Source organism: Panulirus ornatus, chromosome 58 (assembly GCF_036320965.1).
Source record: "Panulirus ornatus isolate Po-2019 chromosome 58, ASM3632096v1, whole genome shotgun sequence".
NCBI classification, from domain to species: Eukaryota; Metazoa; Arthropoda; class Malacostraca; order Decapoda; family Palinuridae; genus Panulirus; species Panulirus ornatus.
The window spans coordinates 12,524,719-12,540,222 of NC_092281.1; the positions used below are offsets into that span (position 1 = coordinate 12,524,719).

General features: G+C 47.8%; 2 protein-coding genes across 7 annotated transcripts in view; one reads left to right on the forward strand and one right to left on the reverse strand.

Moving 5' to 3' along the window:
- The window catches only part of LOC139766519 (uncharacterized), a 112,081-nt gene extending 104,160 nt beyond the window's left edge, over nucleotides 1–7,921 (reverse strand). For 5 of the 6 annotated variants that reach the window (XM_071695259.1, XM_071695258.1, XM_071695251.1 and 2 more), the window contains exons 1-2: nucleotides 7,782–7,921; nucleotides 4,591–5,273 (exon numbers count right to left, since the gene is read on the reverse strand). In XM_071695259.1, coding sequence (XP_071551360.1) covers nucleotides 4,591–4,612 — 22 coding nt within the window. In that variant the 5' untranslated portion in view covers nucleotides 4,613–5,273; nucleotides 7,782–7,921. The remainder of the gene's footprint in view (nucleotides 1–4,590; nucleotides 5,274–7,781) is intronic. The other variant, XM_071695252.1, reaches the window with a different exon arrangement.
- A 475-nt stretch (nucleotides 7,922–8,396) lies between these two features.
- The window catches only part of LOC139766521 (uncharacterized), a 185,941-nt gene continuing 178,833 nt past the window's right edge, over nucleotides 8,397–15,504 (forward strand). Inside the window, exon 1 of the mRNA XM_071695274.1 lies at nucleotides 8,397–8,421. The gene's annotated coding sequence lies outside the window, so the exon portion shown is untranslated. The remainder of the gene's footprint in view (nucleotides 8,422–15,504) is intronic.

The following is a 15,504-nucleotide window of genomic DNA, read 5'->3' on the forward strand; positions in this document are numbered from 1 at the left end:
CTCCTGGTGGGCGTGTGAGGCAGTCCTCACCTCACGAACGCCCTCCTGGTGAGCGTGTGAGGCATTCCTCACCTCACGAACGCCCTCCTGGTGAGCGTGTGAGGCATTCCTCACCTCACGAACGCCCTCCTGGTGGGCGTGTGAGGCATTCCTCACCTCACGAACGCCCTCCTGGTGAGCGTGTGAGGCATTCCTCACCTCACGAACGCCCTCCTGGTGGGCGTGTGAGGCAGTCCTCACCTCACGAACGCCCTCCTGGTGGGCGTGTGAGGCATTCCTCACCTCACGAACGCCCTCCTGGTGGGCGTGTGAGGCATTCCTCACCTCACGAACGCCCTCCTGGTGAGCGTGTGAGGCATTCCTCACCTCACGAACACCCTCCAGGTGGGCGTGTGAGGCATTCCTCACCTCACGAACGCCCTCCTGGTGGGCGTGTGAGGCATTCCTCACCTCACGAACGCCCTCCTGGTGAGCGTGTGAGGCATTCCTCACCTCACGAACGCCCTCCTGGTGGGCGTGTGAGGCAGTCCTCACCTCACGAACGCCCTCCTGGTGAGCGTGTGAGGCATTCCTCACCTCACGAACGCCCTCCTGGTGGGCGTGTGAGGCAGTCCTCACCTCACGAACACCCTCCAGGTGGGCGTGTGAGGCATTCCTCACCTCACGAACGCCCTCCTGGTGGGCGTGTGAGGCAGTCCTCACCTCACGAACGCCCTCCTGGTGGGCGTGTGAGGCAGTCCTCACCTCACGAACGCCCTCCTGGTGGGCGTGTGAGGCAGTCCTCACCTCACGAACGCCCTCCTGGTGGGCGTGTGAGGCATTCCTCACCTCACGAACGCCCTCCTGGTGGGCGTGTGAGGCATTCCTCACCTCACGAACGCCCTCCTGGTGGGCGTGTGAGGCAGTCCTCACCTCACGAACGCCCTCCTGGTGGGCGTGTGAGGCATTCCTCACCTCACGAACGCCCTCCTGGTGGGCGTGTGAGGCATTCCTCACCTCACGAACGCCCTCCTGGTGGGCGTGTGAGGCAGTCCTCACCTCACGAACGCCCTCCTGGTGAGCGTGTGAGGCATTCCTCACCTCACGAACGCCCTCCTGGTGAGCGTGTGAGGCATTCCTCACCTCACGAACGCCCTCCTGGTGGGCGTGTGAGGCAGTCCTCACCTCACGAACGCCCTCCTGGTGAGCGTGTGAGGCATTCCTCACCTCACGAACGCCCTCCTGGTGGGCGTGTGAGGCATTCCTCACCTCACGAACGCCCTCCTGGTGGGCGTGTGGGGCATTCCTCACCTCACGAACGCCCTCCTGGTGGGCGTGTGTGAGGCAGTCCTCACCTCACGAACGCCCTCCTGGTGGGCGTGTGAGGCATTCCTCACCTCACGAACGCCCTCCTGGTGGGCGTGTGAGGCATTCCTCACCTCACGAACGCCCTCCTGGTGGGCGTGTGAGGCATTCCTCACCTCACGAACGCCCTCCTGGTGAGCGTGTGAGGCATTCCTCACCTCACGAACGCCCTCCTGGTGGGCGTGTGAGGCAGTCCTCACCTCACGAACGCCCTCCTGGTGAGCGTGTGAGGCATTCCTCACCTCACGAACGCCCTCCTGGTGAGCGTGTGAGGCATTCCTCACCTCACGAACGCCCTCCTGGTGAGCGTGTGAGGCATTCCTCACCTCACGAACGCCCTCCTGGTGAGCGTGTGAGGCATTCCTCACCTCACGAACGCCCTCCTGGTGGGCGTGTGAGGCAGTCCTCACCTCACGAACGCCCTCCTGGTGGGCGTGTGAGGCATTCCTCACCTCACGAACACCCTCCAGGTGGGCGTGTGAGGCAGTCCTCACCTCACGAACGCCCTCCTGGTGGGCGTGTGAGGCAGTCCTCACCTCACGAACACCCTCCAGGTGGGCGTGTGAGGCAGTCCTCACCTCACGAACGCCCTCCTGGTGGGCGTGTGAGGCAGTCCTCACCTCACGAACGCCCTCCTGGTGAGCGTGTGAGGCATTCCTCACCTCACGAACGCCCTCCTGGTGGGCGTGTGAGGCATTCCTCACCTCACGAACACCCTCCAGGTGGGCGTGTGAGGCATTCCTCACCTCACGAACGCCCTCCTGGTGGGCGTGTGAGGCGAGGGAAAACCCGGTCACTTTTTTTCAAGAAATGAGATTGGAAATTGCGGTCAACTACAGATGAAAGAAGTCTATATAATACTGAAACATCACAAAAACAGACGATCGCTTCCAAAGCAAAAAAAATATACCCGCGGGACAAAACATGGGGTCAGATAACACTGGTCGTATGTCAAGTGTGAGGAGTTGTGGACACAAGGAGGAGGGTGGGTGGACTGTCTGTCTCTTCCGGGTCTGAGAGAAAGCATTTGACACTATCCCACAGAAGCCGAAACAAAAGGAAGCTTCATCATGCAGATCGAAATTCAGTTGATGGAGAGGGAGGATGACAAGCATGTAGAACAACATAAATATTATACTTGCATCTCACATAGTTTTAACCAAGTCTATAGCGAACTAGTGGAACAAATACGTGTCCCTCTGTTTTCTTAACTGGATTATCGTATCTGAAATACTAATTATCGTTTCTACTTCTGAGGTAATATAAGGTAATATTAATAAAAGCTGACGACACGGATCAACCTCTTCCTACGCTTGTGCCCCATAGCCAGTGTGTCCTGCGACATGCCTCCGTGTTGATGACCAGCTGTTGAGTGTTGATATTGTTATGGCCCCTGGCTGAACAGGCCATTATCCTTGTCTCTTCCTTCACCACCTCGTCCATAAACGCTGCTCGATTTTCCCTATCTCCCCATTCGTACACACTGTGGCATCCCTGTACCTACCATGTGGCCGCATTCCCGTGTCTCCCTTTAAGTAATGCATTAACCTTTAACATTAACTTGGATCTGCACACGCTGGGTCAGTGCTTCACCCCAACCCTTTTTAAAGCAATTTCATTTTTTCATTTTGAAATGGTAGGGAGACGGCATGGAAAACTATATCATATATATATATATATATATATATATATATATATATATATATATATATATATATATATAACCGATCTTAAACCAGGTACCAACGTTATTCACCAACACCTTAGAAGGAAGAACAGCTGGGTCGGCTGCGGACCGACTGACAAGCGCCCAGGACTCGAACCTATGTGGAACGTACCCCGGGCGTCCCGTGACTGCCTCGTAGCTAAGAGTGGTAACCAATACACCACAGAGGCTCTGATTACCATTATCTACAGGAAGCCTACCATCTGGAGAGTCAGCCTGAATCCCCTCGGAGTGTCATGCTTGGCAACTCTGCAGGCTCGTGAAATGACACCTGACCACTTTCATTTGTTTATCCTTGTGTGAAAACATTTCCCGTCTGTGAGATCCACCGTCAGGGATCCTGCTTCGGCTCCTTAAATTGTAAACATGCATGAACTCAGCTTAAGAACTCAGCGGCCCGTACCCAAGTTAGGAGTGAGCTAAGCTTTATGTCTACTGTGGCGTGTCTGCGACTCGCCCATGACTTTCTCATTCTTGCAGTACTTTGCTTTTCAGTGTCTGTGTCGGGCTGAAGGAATGTCTCGCGTCTGTAATAAGATGGTCACAGTCCATTTGCAAGCAGATAACACCTGGTACAAGGCATATCAAGTCTTGAATCACAGGCAATATTCAATGTTTCGGTTCGTTGATCCTTTTGAGTGTTGCGATTATTGAGATCCAGCCAGTTTTTAGTGTAACTTATAATAACGTCCACCCAAACCCTAGTAGAAGGAGGCTTTAGCAATATCAACAGAAAGATTCGCCATCCAGTTAGCCATGTAACCTTCAGTAGCGTGAGACAATAATGTAAAACATTAAACCAGGTTTCAGGGTCGCAAAATTGCATGCTACTGGGCTAGTATATATAATGTATTCTAATCCACAACACTCGCTTGGCATAGTCTGCGACGCCGTAAGTTGAAGGAAAAAAAAAATCATACGGAAAATGACTAGGAAGGGAGGGACCAACCATCTTGGAGGTATCACATAAACATGGCTGCCAGCAGTAAATGACTACCGTTGTGTGCAATCAGGAATACCAGCAATCCAGACTCTCAACACTACAGTACTTCATGAAACACACGAAGGCGGAGTCTGGAAGCCACTTCTTAAACAGTCATTCCTAGGTAATACCACGGACGGTTTTGGGCAAAGTTAACAAAGGCTTACAACAGAAACCATCCACGAAGTTAATAAATGAATAAATACAACTAAACCGAACTCAATCGATTTTGGGTACGACAGATTAAGTCCAATCTGTCTTTCAAATTATATCCGCAAGACAATGCCATAATTTGTTCATCAACCAACCAAACCAACCTTCAAATTGCCTATTAAGGAAATTATTCATTGGCTCAGAGTCCCAACACCACGGAAAGCTAACATAAATCACTTACCAAGGATAATTTTCCTCTATTTTCTGGTTTCATTCACAGGTGTACTTTGAAATCAATCCAACTTGTCAAAATAAAACCCTCCAACACCCTGCCATATGACACTGGTTGATCAGTAAAGCTAAAACATCATTAATGGCACCTTACCTTCCCGACGTAGACGCCTCATCCTGAGATGCGATAACTACTGCTGCCTGCCTGGGCCACCTGCTGCTAGGCTCTCCCTCCTTTTATGTACTTGATACTTGAATCACCATCCACAGTGAGGCTCATAATACTCAGTACATTCATAACGCTTCGCGTATATTCAATGACTTTTTTCTTCTTCTTCTTGTCTTCTTTAGCCACACTGCAATGACACTAGCACCGAGAATTCTCGTTGGCGAGTACTAGGTGATGATGATAACCCGTGGTAACCCGTGGTATTAGCTATCACCTCATATCTCCCACAAGACTCACTCAGCCGTAAGAATGAACGCGCAGTTTCTCTCGTTCGTCCACAATCCTTACACATTTCAGTACTTGCACGCACTCGACATGCCGCACTCTGGTCACTCCATCAGACACTGATGGTAAATAGTACTCCACACACTTGTAGTTGATGTTCATAATCATTTATTATAATAAGCGGAATGTCAACTTTCTCACGAGGCTACTACACTGGATGGAAGGCTTGGTGCGTTGTGTGGGCTGCAGTGTGTGTGGTGTTGACAGGAGGAGAGTGCAGTGGTGCCCTAGGTGTTACCAACACACTCAACCAGGCTCCAGACGTGTCATGACGCCATTCATGATCTCCCTCGCGGTTGGCAATCCACTTGATCACATGGCTCCTGCAACATGGAACAATTGATCATCAGTCATTTGTATTATACACTACTAAACGGTTACCCCCACCTCACCTATCCCTGCTGCCCAGGTCGTGGGAGGTAAAACACTACCCACCACTTGCAGTCAATATTGCTAAAGCAAAAATCGCCATCCCAGGTTTATGTAGGTCAGTTCACTCCCGGCACACCCCTGGTTACCACATAGGCCACGTCTCCGTTCACACCCGAGAACGCCCAATCGTGCCACTGTCCAGAACTGAGACTACCCGTCAGGTAAGGTCACTGTCTAGGCCCGAGACCAACCGTCAAGATCAGGTCAGCGTCCATACCAGATGCTACCCGTCAGGCCACATCAACCTAGCCAGACTCGGTGCCACCCGTCCATCACTCAACCCTTATCGTAATTAGAAGATAAAAATGTCATGAGACATCCAATTACATTGTGTCGCGGCAGCATTACTGTACCCTGTACACACTGTACTGAAGTTTATTAAGTTATTGAGGGCAATATCCTTGGAGACATTCAGACTCTCTATCCAAAATTCGCCAAGGCCTTGGGTAACACTTGGGTAAACATGGCCAGTACAAGCACGTTCTGTAACTACAGTTTCCATGGTGTACTGTAACCCTGACCCTCTGTATTAGTTAATGTTAATAGCATGCCTAGTGCCAGTATATTCTGTAACTATATGCCCAACATGGACTACCTTTGACCTCTCATACTGCTATCGATGTTAACGAGTTAACGACTGTAAGCTAGTGTCGTTCCAATTACAAACCTGTGAATATGTAACTTACTTGTGTAGACACTTTAATTCGAATATTAACAAGATATTCTATATATGTATGACATTTTTAACTTGCTAAGGATTACACAGATATTGTTACCTATGTTGCTGTCAGCATAGCTTGCCATTATGTAACAATGTATCATGTATTTCATGTGTCCTTGCCTCCCTCCCAACTGACGAGGAGGGGGGGGGGGGCACTCGGGCCCACTTGTCACCCTCCTGTGTCCATGTACTGTACCCACTGTACGTTCTAGACCGGCCTCCACCTACCCCCTAGATATGTGCCCTTCATTCATACTCTAAAATGCTCTGTCATGTATATCTCGACAATAAATATGTCAAAACTAAAACTAGGCTTAGGTCCCGTATGGTTGGTCGGGAACCAGTAGGGTTAGGGTAAGTCTGGAAGGACCCGTAAGGTTAGGGTAGGTCTGGAAGGACCCGTATGGTTAGGGTAGGTCTGGAAGAACCAGTAAATTTAGGGTAGGTCTGGAAGGACCAGTAAAGTCAGGGGAGGTCTGGAAGGACCAGTAAGGTTAGGGTAGGTCTGGAAGGACCAGTAAAGTTAGGGTAGGTCTGGCAAGGTTGGTCTGAAAGAAGTAGTACAGCGTGGGCTGGTTCTCCTTGGGAGGAAGGCTCTTACGTGGAGCAAACAGGTACCTTTGTTTTTGCTTTTCCACTGACGCATCCATCAGGCTCAAGGACCAAGCCACACACACACGTCATTCTGTTGCCCCGAGCTACATACGTCATAACAGTCCCAAGTTGCGTACGTCATAACTGTCCAATGTTGTAGTTAAGTCCCAAGTTGCTTACGTCATAACATTCCCAAGTTGTCACGGATATGACAGCCCCAAGTTGTGACGGTCATAACAGTCCCAGGTTGTTACGGTCATAACAGTCCCAGGTTGAGAGGGTCATAACAGTCCTAAGTTGTGACGGTCGTAAGTCCCAGGTTGTGAGGGTCATAACAGTCCCAAGTTGTGACGGGCATAACAGTCCCAGGTTGTGACGGTCATAACAGTCCCAAGGATGTGACCGTCATAACAGTCCCAGGTTGTGAGGGTCATAACAGTCCCAAGCTACGTACGTCAGAGCGGTCGCAAGCGGCAAGCCAGGGGCTGCAACGCTCATCAGGTGGGGGTCTAGATAAGGGTTGCTCCTCCTCCTCCACTAGTACCTCACTGCGGCCGTTATCATGTGGTCACTGTTATCTGACAATGATAGCAAGACGCACAACATGTCACAGTCATATATAACACACACACACCTGTTGCACCATACACAACCCATCACGCCTAACACAAGTATAACACTTCGTAACGCTTCAATTGCGAATATAACACAAGGCCACTTACACAGCCTATCACATGTAACACAAGCCACGACTGGAAATGCGTCACGCAAGACACACGTAACACCACTGTGCTGGAGTCGCGTAACACGTCTATCACACCGCGTGTATCACAATCAGCATCACCAATATCATCAAACACTGTCCCCATGTGCTAAGGCGCCTAACACCAAGCGGTAACACCATACACAACGCCAGTAACACTGCCCAGCGTCATCTAACACCAACGCATCACCACCAATAGCCGTAAATAACCAATAACACCAATATCCGGAGTGCTCTACCACCACCATAACACGCAGGCTATCACTGTCCCGTCACCAACGGCATAACACGACACTTGCACTCTAACACCACGATGCTCACCACTGAAGAAAGACAGTAACACCAAAGCTGGAGGAAGGTGTTGTGTATCACCTGGGGATGGGCGGTGGTGAGGGCGACTGAGGGCGCCCCACGCGGCGTCACTAACTTGCCCAGCTGCGTCTTACGGCACCACAGTTGCCACCTCTCGCCACCCGAACAACCCTTCCTTATCTCAATTTTATCCCTTGTTTCCACGAAGATTCGCAGTGATATACGTTATTTGTGCATAATCATGGTTCCTTACTCTAATGATTTGGATAAGAGTGTGAATATTTTGGCGTGTCTAATGTTCGTTTTATGAGCTCTGGAATTGTAGGTCGGGCTAAATCTGTGAATAATGTAGGAGTCGGCCATGTCCAGGGTGTTGGTAATGTCAGCAGGTGGCCCAGAGTAGGAGATCAGTGCCACCCCACCTACAGGTACGGCAAGGTGAGCCAGTAATTCCATTTGCTGTTTTCTTGCTACCTTGTGAATTCATTTGTATAATTCACAGTTTAATCAGTCCCCCGCGGGCTGTATTGCGGCGTCAAATATCGATTCTGTGAACCCATTCAATGACGCCACATTTGGCCAGGCCAGACTTGTCATCATAACCCAACTGTTGGGATAGATCTTCGCTCAGTTGCCTGACATAATACCGGTAAGTTGATGACCCCCTAAGAACAGGAAGATGAATATATAATGCAAGTTTTTATTAGTTTTATCTTTCATTCCTCATGTTGGTAGATTTGGCTTGTTTTTCTCCTCCAGATAGGAAGTACATTGGTGTATATATCGGTTACTCTGGTTATATTTGACCACTTTGTTCCGTCATGTAGTTTTATATCCAGTACCGTGATCACATGTTCTCCATGACCTTCACTCAGTTACTAAGAGTAGTACCTCCTGTATGCCATGTTTCCTGTAATCCATTCTGGCTCCTCTCTTGCTTGTTAGGCTCTTGATGAGTTTCTTCCTATTTTAATGGAAATGTTCAAGATTGTATAAACATGTCTCCTCGCCCATTTACTTACCAAGACCAGAGGCTTCTGGCCTCTCACTCTAGCTAACGTGGATCAATGCTTCACAGATCTGGTGCTATGGTTGTGTGGAAGGCTGGGATGTGTTTTAAGTACCCTAGTTCCTGACTGTTAGCATACTGCACCTTGCTCACTCACCACAACATGATTGCTTCATTATATGTGCCCCATTGTCATCACTTTGCATGTAGGAGACGAACTTCATCAGCCATGTACTTAATGAAAGTGTAGCTTCAATCTCTATATTCAGTTGTTCGAATCGTGGTTATTGGCCTGGTTGTTTTGAATGTTTGATAATGCCTTTGTGACATTTGTCTTCTCTCTTTCTGATCCACCTTAGACATTCTGGTTGGTTACCTGGATATATTATTAAGCCAGCCCTTCGAGAAGGGGACGGTGGTACGCTGGTCCAGGAACACACTGTCCACCTTCCCATATTGCTGCTGTACTAGCTCTCACTTTTATATGGTTGGCCAGGCCTGACGTGATCTCTCAGTCTCTTATCTCTCACTTGGGTAGTTACCTTTCTTCTGAAAAGTCTACTCATCCATTGCCTTATCTGATTATCCTTCCTATTTCTCTTAAGCAAACCACCTAATAATCCCAACCTATCCATATAACCAATCAAACCAACCTTAACTATCTAACATGCCCTAAGCTGACCATCTAGTTTAACTACCTATGAAACACTAACTATTTAACGTTTAGATAGCATTAATATAACTATCTAACGATTATCTATCAGTAACTTAACCCATCATGGCCTAGTCAACTTGATCCAACCTAACCTATAACCAACTCTAACTTGACCACTTAATTAACCGTAAACTATACATCTAACCAACCCTAACTCGGTTTATCCAACTCTAGCCTAGTCATGCCTTTCCTAACTGACTAACCAGTCTACCGAACCAACCCCAACCAAACCATATAACTAGCTCTAACCTAATCACTTACCGACCTTAACTTAACCATCTAACCAAACCTAACTTATCTTTCTCGTAGGACGACCGCTTGAAGATTCAAAGGCATTTAGATAAGTTGGTAGGGTGAAGGGACGTTATGGCAGATGGAAAAATGCAGAGTTATTTATTCTGTTACCAAAATTATAAATCACCATTACAAAATGTTTGGTAACACCTCTACAAAAAGTTGAAGTAAATGGTCATGGAGTTATAATCTGTAATTATAAGTGATGTTCTTAAATATGGCAAATAATGTCAAGCTGCATACAATATAGGCGAGAAGACATTAGTTTTCCTAGCCAGAACTAATTCAAAGAGCAACCATACTAATTATTTCACTTACAAATAAACCTTATGAGGAAAGACTCAACAAAATTTCCCTCAACAAACTTAAGGACCAACATTTGTGTAATGCAAAACAAGTGTAAGTCATACATGTACAAATATCTTGTTGACATTAATGATGATACAGGTGATGGTGCAGGAACATTCAACAATGATAATGCCCATTAATGTACATAGCGTTTTGCCACATGTCGCACCCCGGGGCGTAATAAATTGATTAGATAAATAGTGATACTGTTTCTAGTTCAAACAGGATGCAGTGTGGTGTATAGTCGTTAGCACTGATAGCAGTATCAAAGGTTCAAAGATACATTACATTACATAATGTACCAGCTTTGGGTTTTTTGTTAACATTGCCAATAATACAAAAAAGATACATAGAAGAACATAGGACATGAAGTTACAGGATATGCTTGCACTAGTCATGTTTACATCAGGTGTTTGTATAGTTCGGGACATTGTGAATTGTGGATACAGCGTCAGAATGTCTTCAAGAATATTACCATCAGCTGTCGAAGCTGTCTTTCATTCGAGGTCTGAAACTTGGAATGTTCAGGATCATGGTTTCTCGAGAACTACTTGGGCACTTCGTCCAGCTCACGTTTCCAATAAAAATAATGTCCATGGCTGCATTTTACTCCTGTATTGCGTTTTGAATCTTTCCTGCTGACATTTGAGCCGAGGGGGGGCTCATTTTATTCCATCCTGTCTCTACCACTAAATGTAGTTCATTTTCACAAATAACCTCGTTATGGGCATGAGGTGTTACATGTCCTGCCCGTACATGTAACCGTCCCCAAGTGTCTGTCTATGCCTAGCCTAACCATCAAACCAGATCTAAGCTAACCAACTGACCAAATCATCTAACCAACCTGTACCTAATTACCTATTCTAACCAACAAATCCACGCTATCCTAACCATCTAACCAACACTAACCTAACCACAGAACTAAAACTATTGCTAACGAGTTAAGCAAACTTAACTACCTAACCATCTAACCAAATCGAATCACTTAATCTTAGGAAATCATGGCTAACCATGTAGCCACACCTATCATCTACTCTAACCACATGACACCACACCTAATGAAACCGTAGGTAGGGTAAAGGTGGTGTGAGGACGCTGTGTTCCCGGCTGCTGCTGGTGCTGGTGCTGGTACAAGTGGTGACTGGGTTGTGAGAGTGGCACGCGCCTCATCTTCAGCGCCTCCTTCACCCGCTCCTTGACGAGACTGGCCTTCCCTCTGGTACTCACGCTCGATATTCCCTCCCCAGCGGCTGCTCACAGTCTCTAGCCTCGCCCTGGTCTGCTGGCTCCCTGCCGCACACCGTCAAACCTCAACCTAATCTGCCTCCCTCTCTCGCACAGTCTAGCCTCACCCTGGTCTGGCTCCCTCCTTCATACAGTCTAGCCTCACCCTGGTCTGGCTCCCTCCCTCACACAGTCTAGCCTCACCCTGCTCAGACTCCCTCCCTTACATAATCTAGCTTCCCCCCCCAAGTGTCTGGTTGAATTCTATCGATCATGTATTAGACCAACCCACTTTGAAGTTTATTTAGGTCCTCTTGTAAATGAAAGTGATGCAATCAGCCTAGCTTTTCCCTTCCCTTTTGACCTCTGCATCATCTGGAAACATATTCAAGTAGGATTCCGTGCCTTCAGGCAAGTCATTTACGCAGATCAAGAAGAGTAATGGTCCCAGAACAGAATTTTGTGGCTCACTCTTTCGTAGAAATCTGAGGTTTGCTTCGCATGACTTCCCTCCCCTAAAACCCGAGTTTTCTCACTTAATTTTTCCTAAGTAGAAAGTCAGGATTTTTCTTTATAATAATCTTTCCCAGAACCATACAAACCACACTCGTAAATGTGACCAGTATGAAGTCTAGCTCCTGTTCCCGGAATTACCTATTTCTACAGTAAGGGTAGGGAGTTCTACACTCGTGGGACCCCATTTCCATAACACTGTGTAACATCATACATCTTAGATTTCTGTATGTTGTCTGCATTATTTAATCATGTGCTCAGTCATTCTGTTCCATTTACCCAACATGTAATGCAGTAAAGTACTTACGTTTTTTCAGAAATTTCTTGCTAAATTTCATGTCATCTGACTGCTTTATCCCTACATCTCTCGAACAATTGTTTATTGTGTGCTCGGATCACCTCTCACTCTTCTCTCTTTCCTAGTCGGCAAATCTAAATCTCTTAACTTAAGAAGCGTACTCTAGTTTTGGGTTTATGCTAGGTAAAAATTCTTAAATATTTCCTTATTGGTCCATATACTTGAAAATTATTTCCGTACAGTTTGTCACCTGTATTATCCTCCTGATGTGGGATGAAGCCGACTCCCCAAGTCCTTGTCGTACACAGACTCTTGAAGCTTCCTGCCAGCCAGGCATTGATAAGTAAGCTCATCTTTCACATTGTTCCCCAGCCTCATTGCTTCACACGTTCTTGGTTGGTAATTCGTCAGACCCGCGCGCGCGCGTGTGTGTGTGTGAATTTTTGATGCCAGTTTCAGTTGTACGATGAATGGCACATAAAGTTTGTTCAAGCTATCTCCTTCGATGTCATCCAGGAATTTTAAGACGCATTCACGTATGGATATCCATAGAGTTTAATGACGTATTGAAAGATTGCCTAAGTCAGAAAAGAAAAGGGAAATGTGCAGCTTTTTCGAAGACTTACGTATATAAAGCATCAGCGTCAGTAATATTACTGGTGTCAGTGGCTGTAAAAAGACGCCGTTATCGTTAGTGTGTGGTGTTACTGTTCTCACATTTATTTCGTTAACTGGAAGTCATACCTTCATAGTACCACCTCTGCGTACGGCTTTGGTGGGTCTTCGATTGTTTCAGTATTTTCTTTCCTTTAGATATGTTATAGTTTCTTCAAAACCTGTTATACAATTTCCAGTTCAAAGAAAATGGCCATGATGAAAACGGATAATGAAAAGAAAACGGAAAATAAAATCCACCTACTACCATGACCTCCCAGCCTCCCTGAGTCCGTCGTGACTCTGACCTCGCTGATGTTGAACATAACCTTTGACCTCGCCGGCCCGCCTTGGTCAGACTTAGTGTGCGAGTCACGCTACGCTGGCATATGGTAAACTGTGAACCATTGCATTTTGTAGTTCCTTCTCCCATCATAATGTTATAAGCGCAATGGTGGAAAGACGACCCCTTGGGTTTTGTGGCCTCCCGTAGGCACGACTCTCACCCTTTTAGGTCGGTGTATGATCGTCCCCTGGGTCCAACACTCGCACCCACCTGTCACCCACTTAAGTTTTATGGATTTGTACCCACTGTATGTTCTGCGTTCTACATCCATTCAGTTGATTATATTTACGGATGGGTCCGCTGCATTTCAAAATGAAAACTGCGATTTCTGTTGTCCCGGTAGCGTATTTTGATGGCACCGTAAGTGTTTGAAAACAGTACACTCTATGTTGTGTCATTTGTTTTCTTCGGTACGTTGAAAACCATACCTTGCCCTCCTGCCCCAGGAGTCCCGTGTATCCTTATGAGGTTCCTTCAGCACCCCAAGATAGCAGGCCACGTCCACTGGTTTGGGCACCATACGTCAAAAAAAATGTTGTGATGGTGTGGGTTCGTCTGTGTGCAGGGCAACTAGTAGTAAGTACTCAGTGTCTACCTCATGGCCGTTGCATCTTGGGCCACGAAGGGTCTTGAGATAATGTTGAAGCGATGTTGGTGGTGGTGGGTGATGTCCAGAGCGTTGAGGGAAGAGTGTGACTCGTGTTTGTCTAGAGAGTGTGGTTGCTGATGGGTGTATTACCTCTGGTGGGTTGCAGTCTTAAGACTTAGAGTGGAGTGGTCGGTTGTTTAATGCTTGTCGGGTTATTTCAATGTGTGTGTGTGTGTGTGTGTGTGTGTGAGAGAGAGAGAGAGAGAGAGAGAGAGAGAGAGAGAGAGAGAGAGAGAGAGAGAGAGAGAGAGAGAGAGAGAGAGAGAGAGCCCCTGTTCATATAGTACTCCCTCTTTTTTTTTCTGATGGGACGATAACCCACTGGGCCCTGGACCCACCTGTCATCCTCCTTGTGCCGATGTGCTGTACCCACTGTACGCTCTAGACTGGCCTCCACCTACCCTCTAGCTATGTACTCCACCTCCACCTACCCCCTAGCTATGTACTTTGCCTCCACCTACCCCCTAGCTATGTATTCCACCTCCACCTACCCCTAGCTATGTACTTTGCCACACCTACCCTCTAGCCATGTACTTCGCCTCCACCTACCCCCTAGCTATGTACTCCGCCTCCACCTACTCCCTAGCTATGTACTTTGCCTCCACCTACCCCCTAGCTATGTACTTTGCCTCCACCTACCCCCTAGCTACCCCTAGCTATGTACTCCGCCTCCACCTACCCTCTAGCCATGTACTTCGCCTCCACCTACCCCCTAGCTATGTACTCCGCCTCCACCTACTCCCTAGCTATGTACTCCGCCTCCACCTACCCCCCTAGCTATGTACTCCGCCTCCACCTACTCCCCTAGCTATGTACTCCACCTCCACCTACCCCCCTAGCTATGTACTCCGCCTCCACCTACCCCCCTAGCTATGTACTCCGCCTCCACCTACTCCCCTAGCTATGTACTCCACCTCCACCTACCCCCCTAGCTATGTACTCCGCCTCCACCTACTCCCTAGCTATGTACTCCGCCTCCACCTACCCCCTAGCTATGTACTTTGCCTCCACCTACCCCCTAGCTACCCCTAGCTATGTACTCCGCCTCCACCTACCCCCCTAGCTATGTACTCCACCTCCACCTACCCCCCTAGCTATGTACTCCACCTCCACCTATCCCCTAGCTATGTACTCCACCTCCACCTACCCCGTAGGTATGTACTCCTCGCCCGTCCTGCCTGCTGTATCTAGACATATAATCTTTAATGTTACCGGACTCCTCCTGCTCGAGGTTACCCCGTGTGTGAAAGGTCATATTTGGCGAGGCTGTATCACCAGGGGTACAGTTCCGTCACAAGACTCACTCCGAAGGAATACACATTTCCCTGCTGCTGAAAGTAGCGCCGCAGCCTAGGGCTGGAGAGCCCTGAGAACGGACAGTGTCTTAAAATCAAGTTCTGGAGTAATGATGAGAACAATAAAGTCTTTTGAAATGAGAACTAACATTAAATGGTTGGTGTAGGACGCTCTCCTGGACTACTACACCTGAGACAGTGTACTACACCAGCTAGTACATGGCCAGTACACCCAGGAGTGTGTATACCAGCCAGTACATGGCCAGTACACCCAGAAGAGTGTACACCAGCCAGTACATGGCCAGTACACCCAGAAGAGTGTACACCAGCCAGTACATGGTCAGTACACCCAGGAGAGTGTACACCAGCCAGTACACCCAGGAGAGT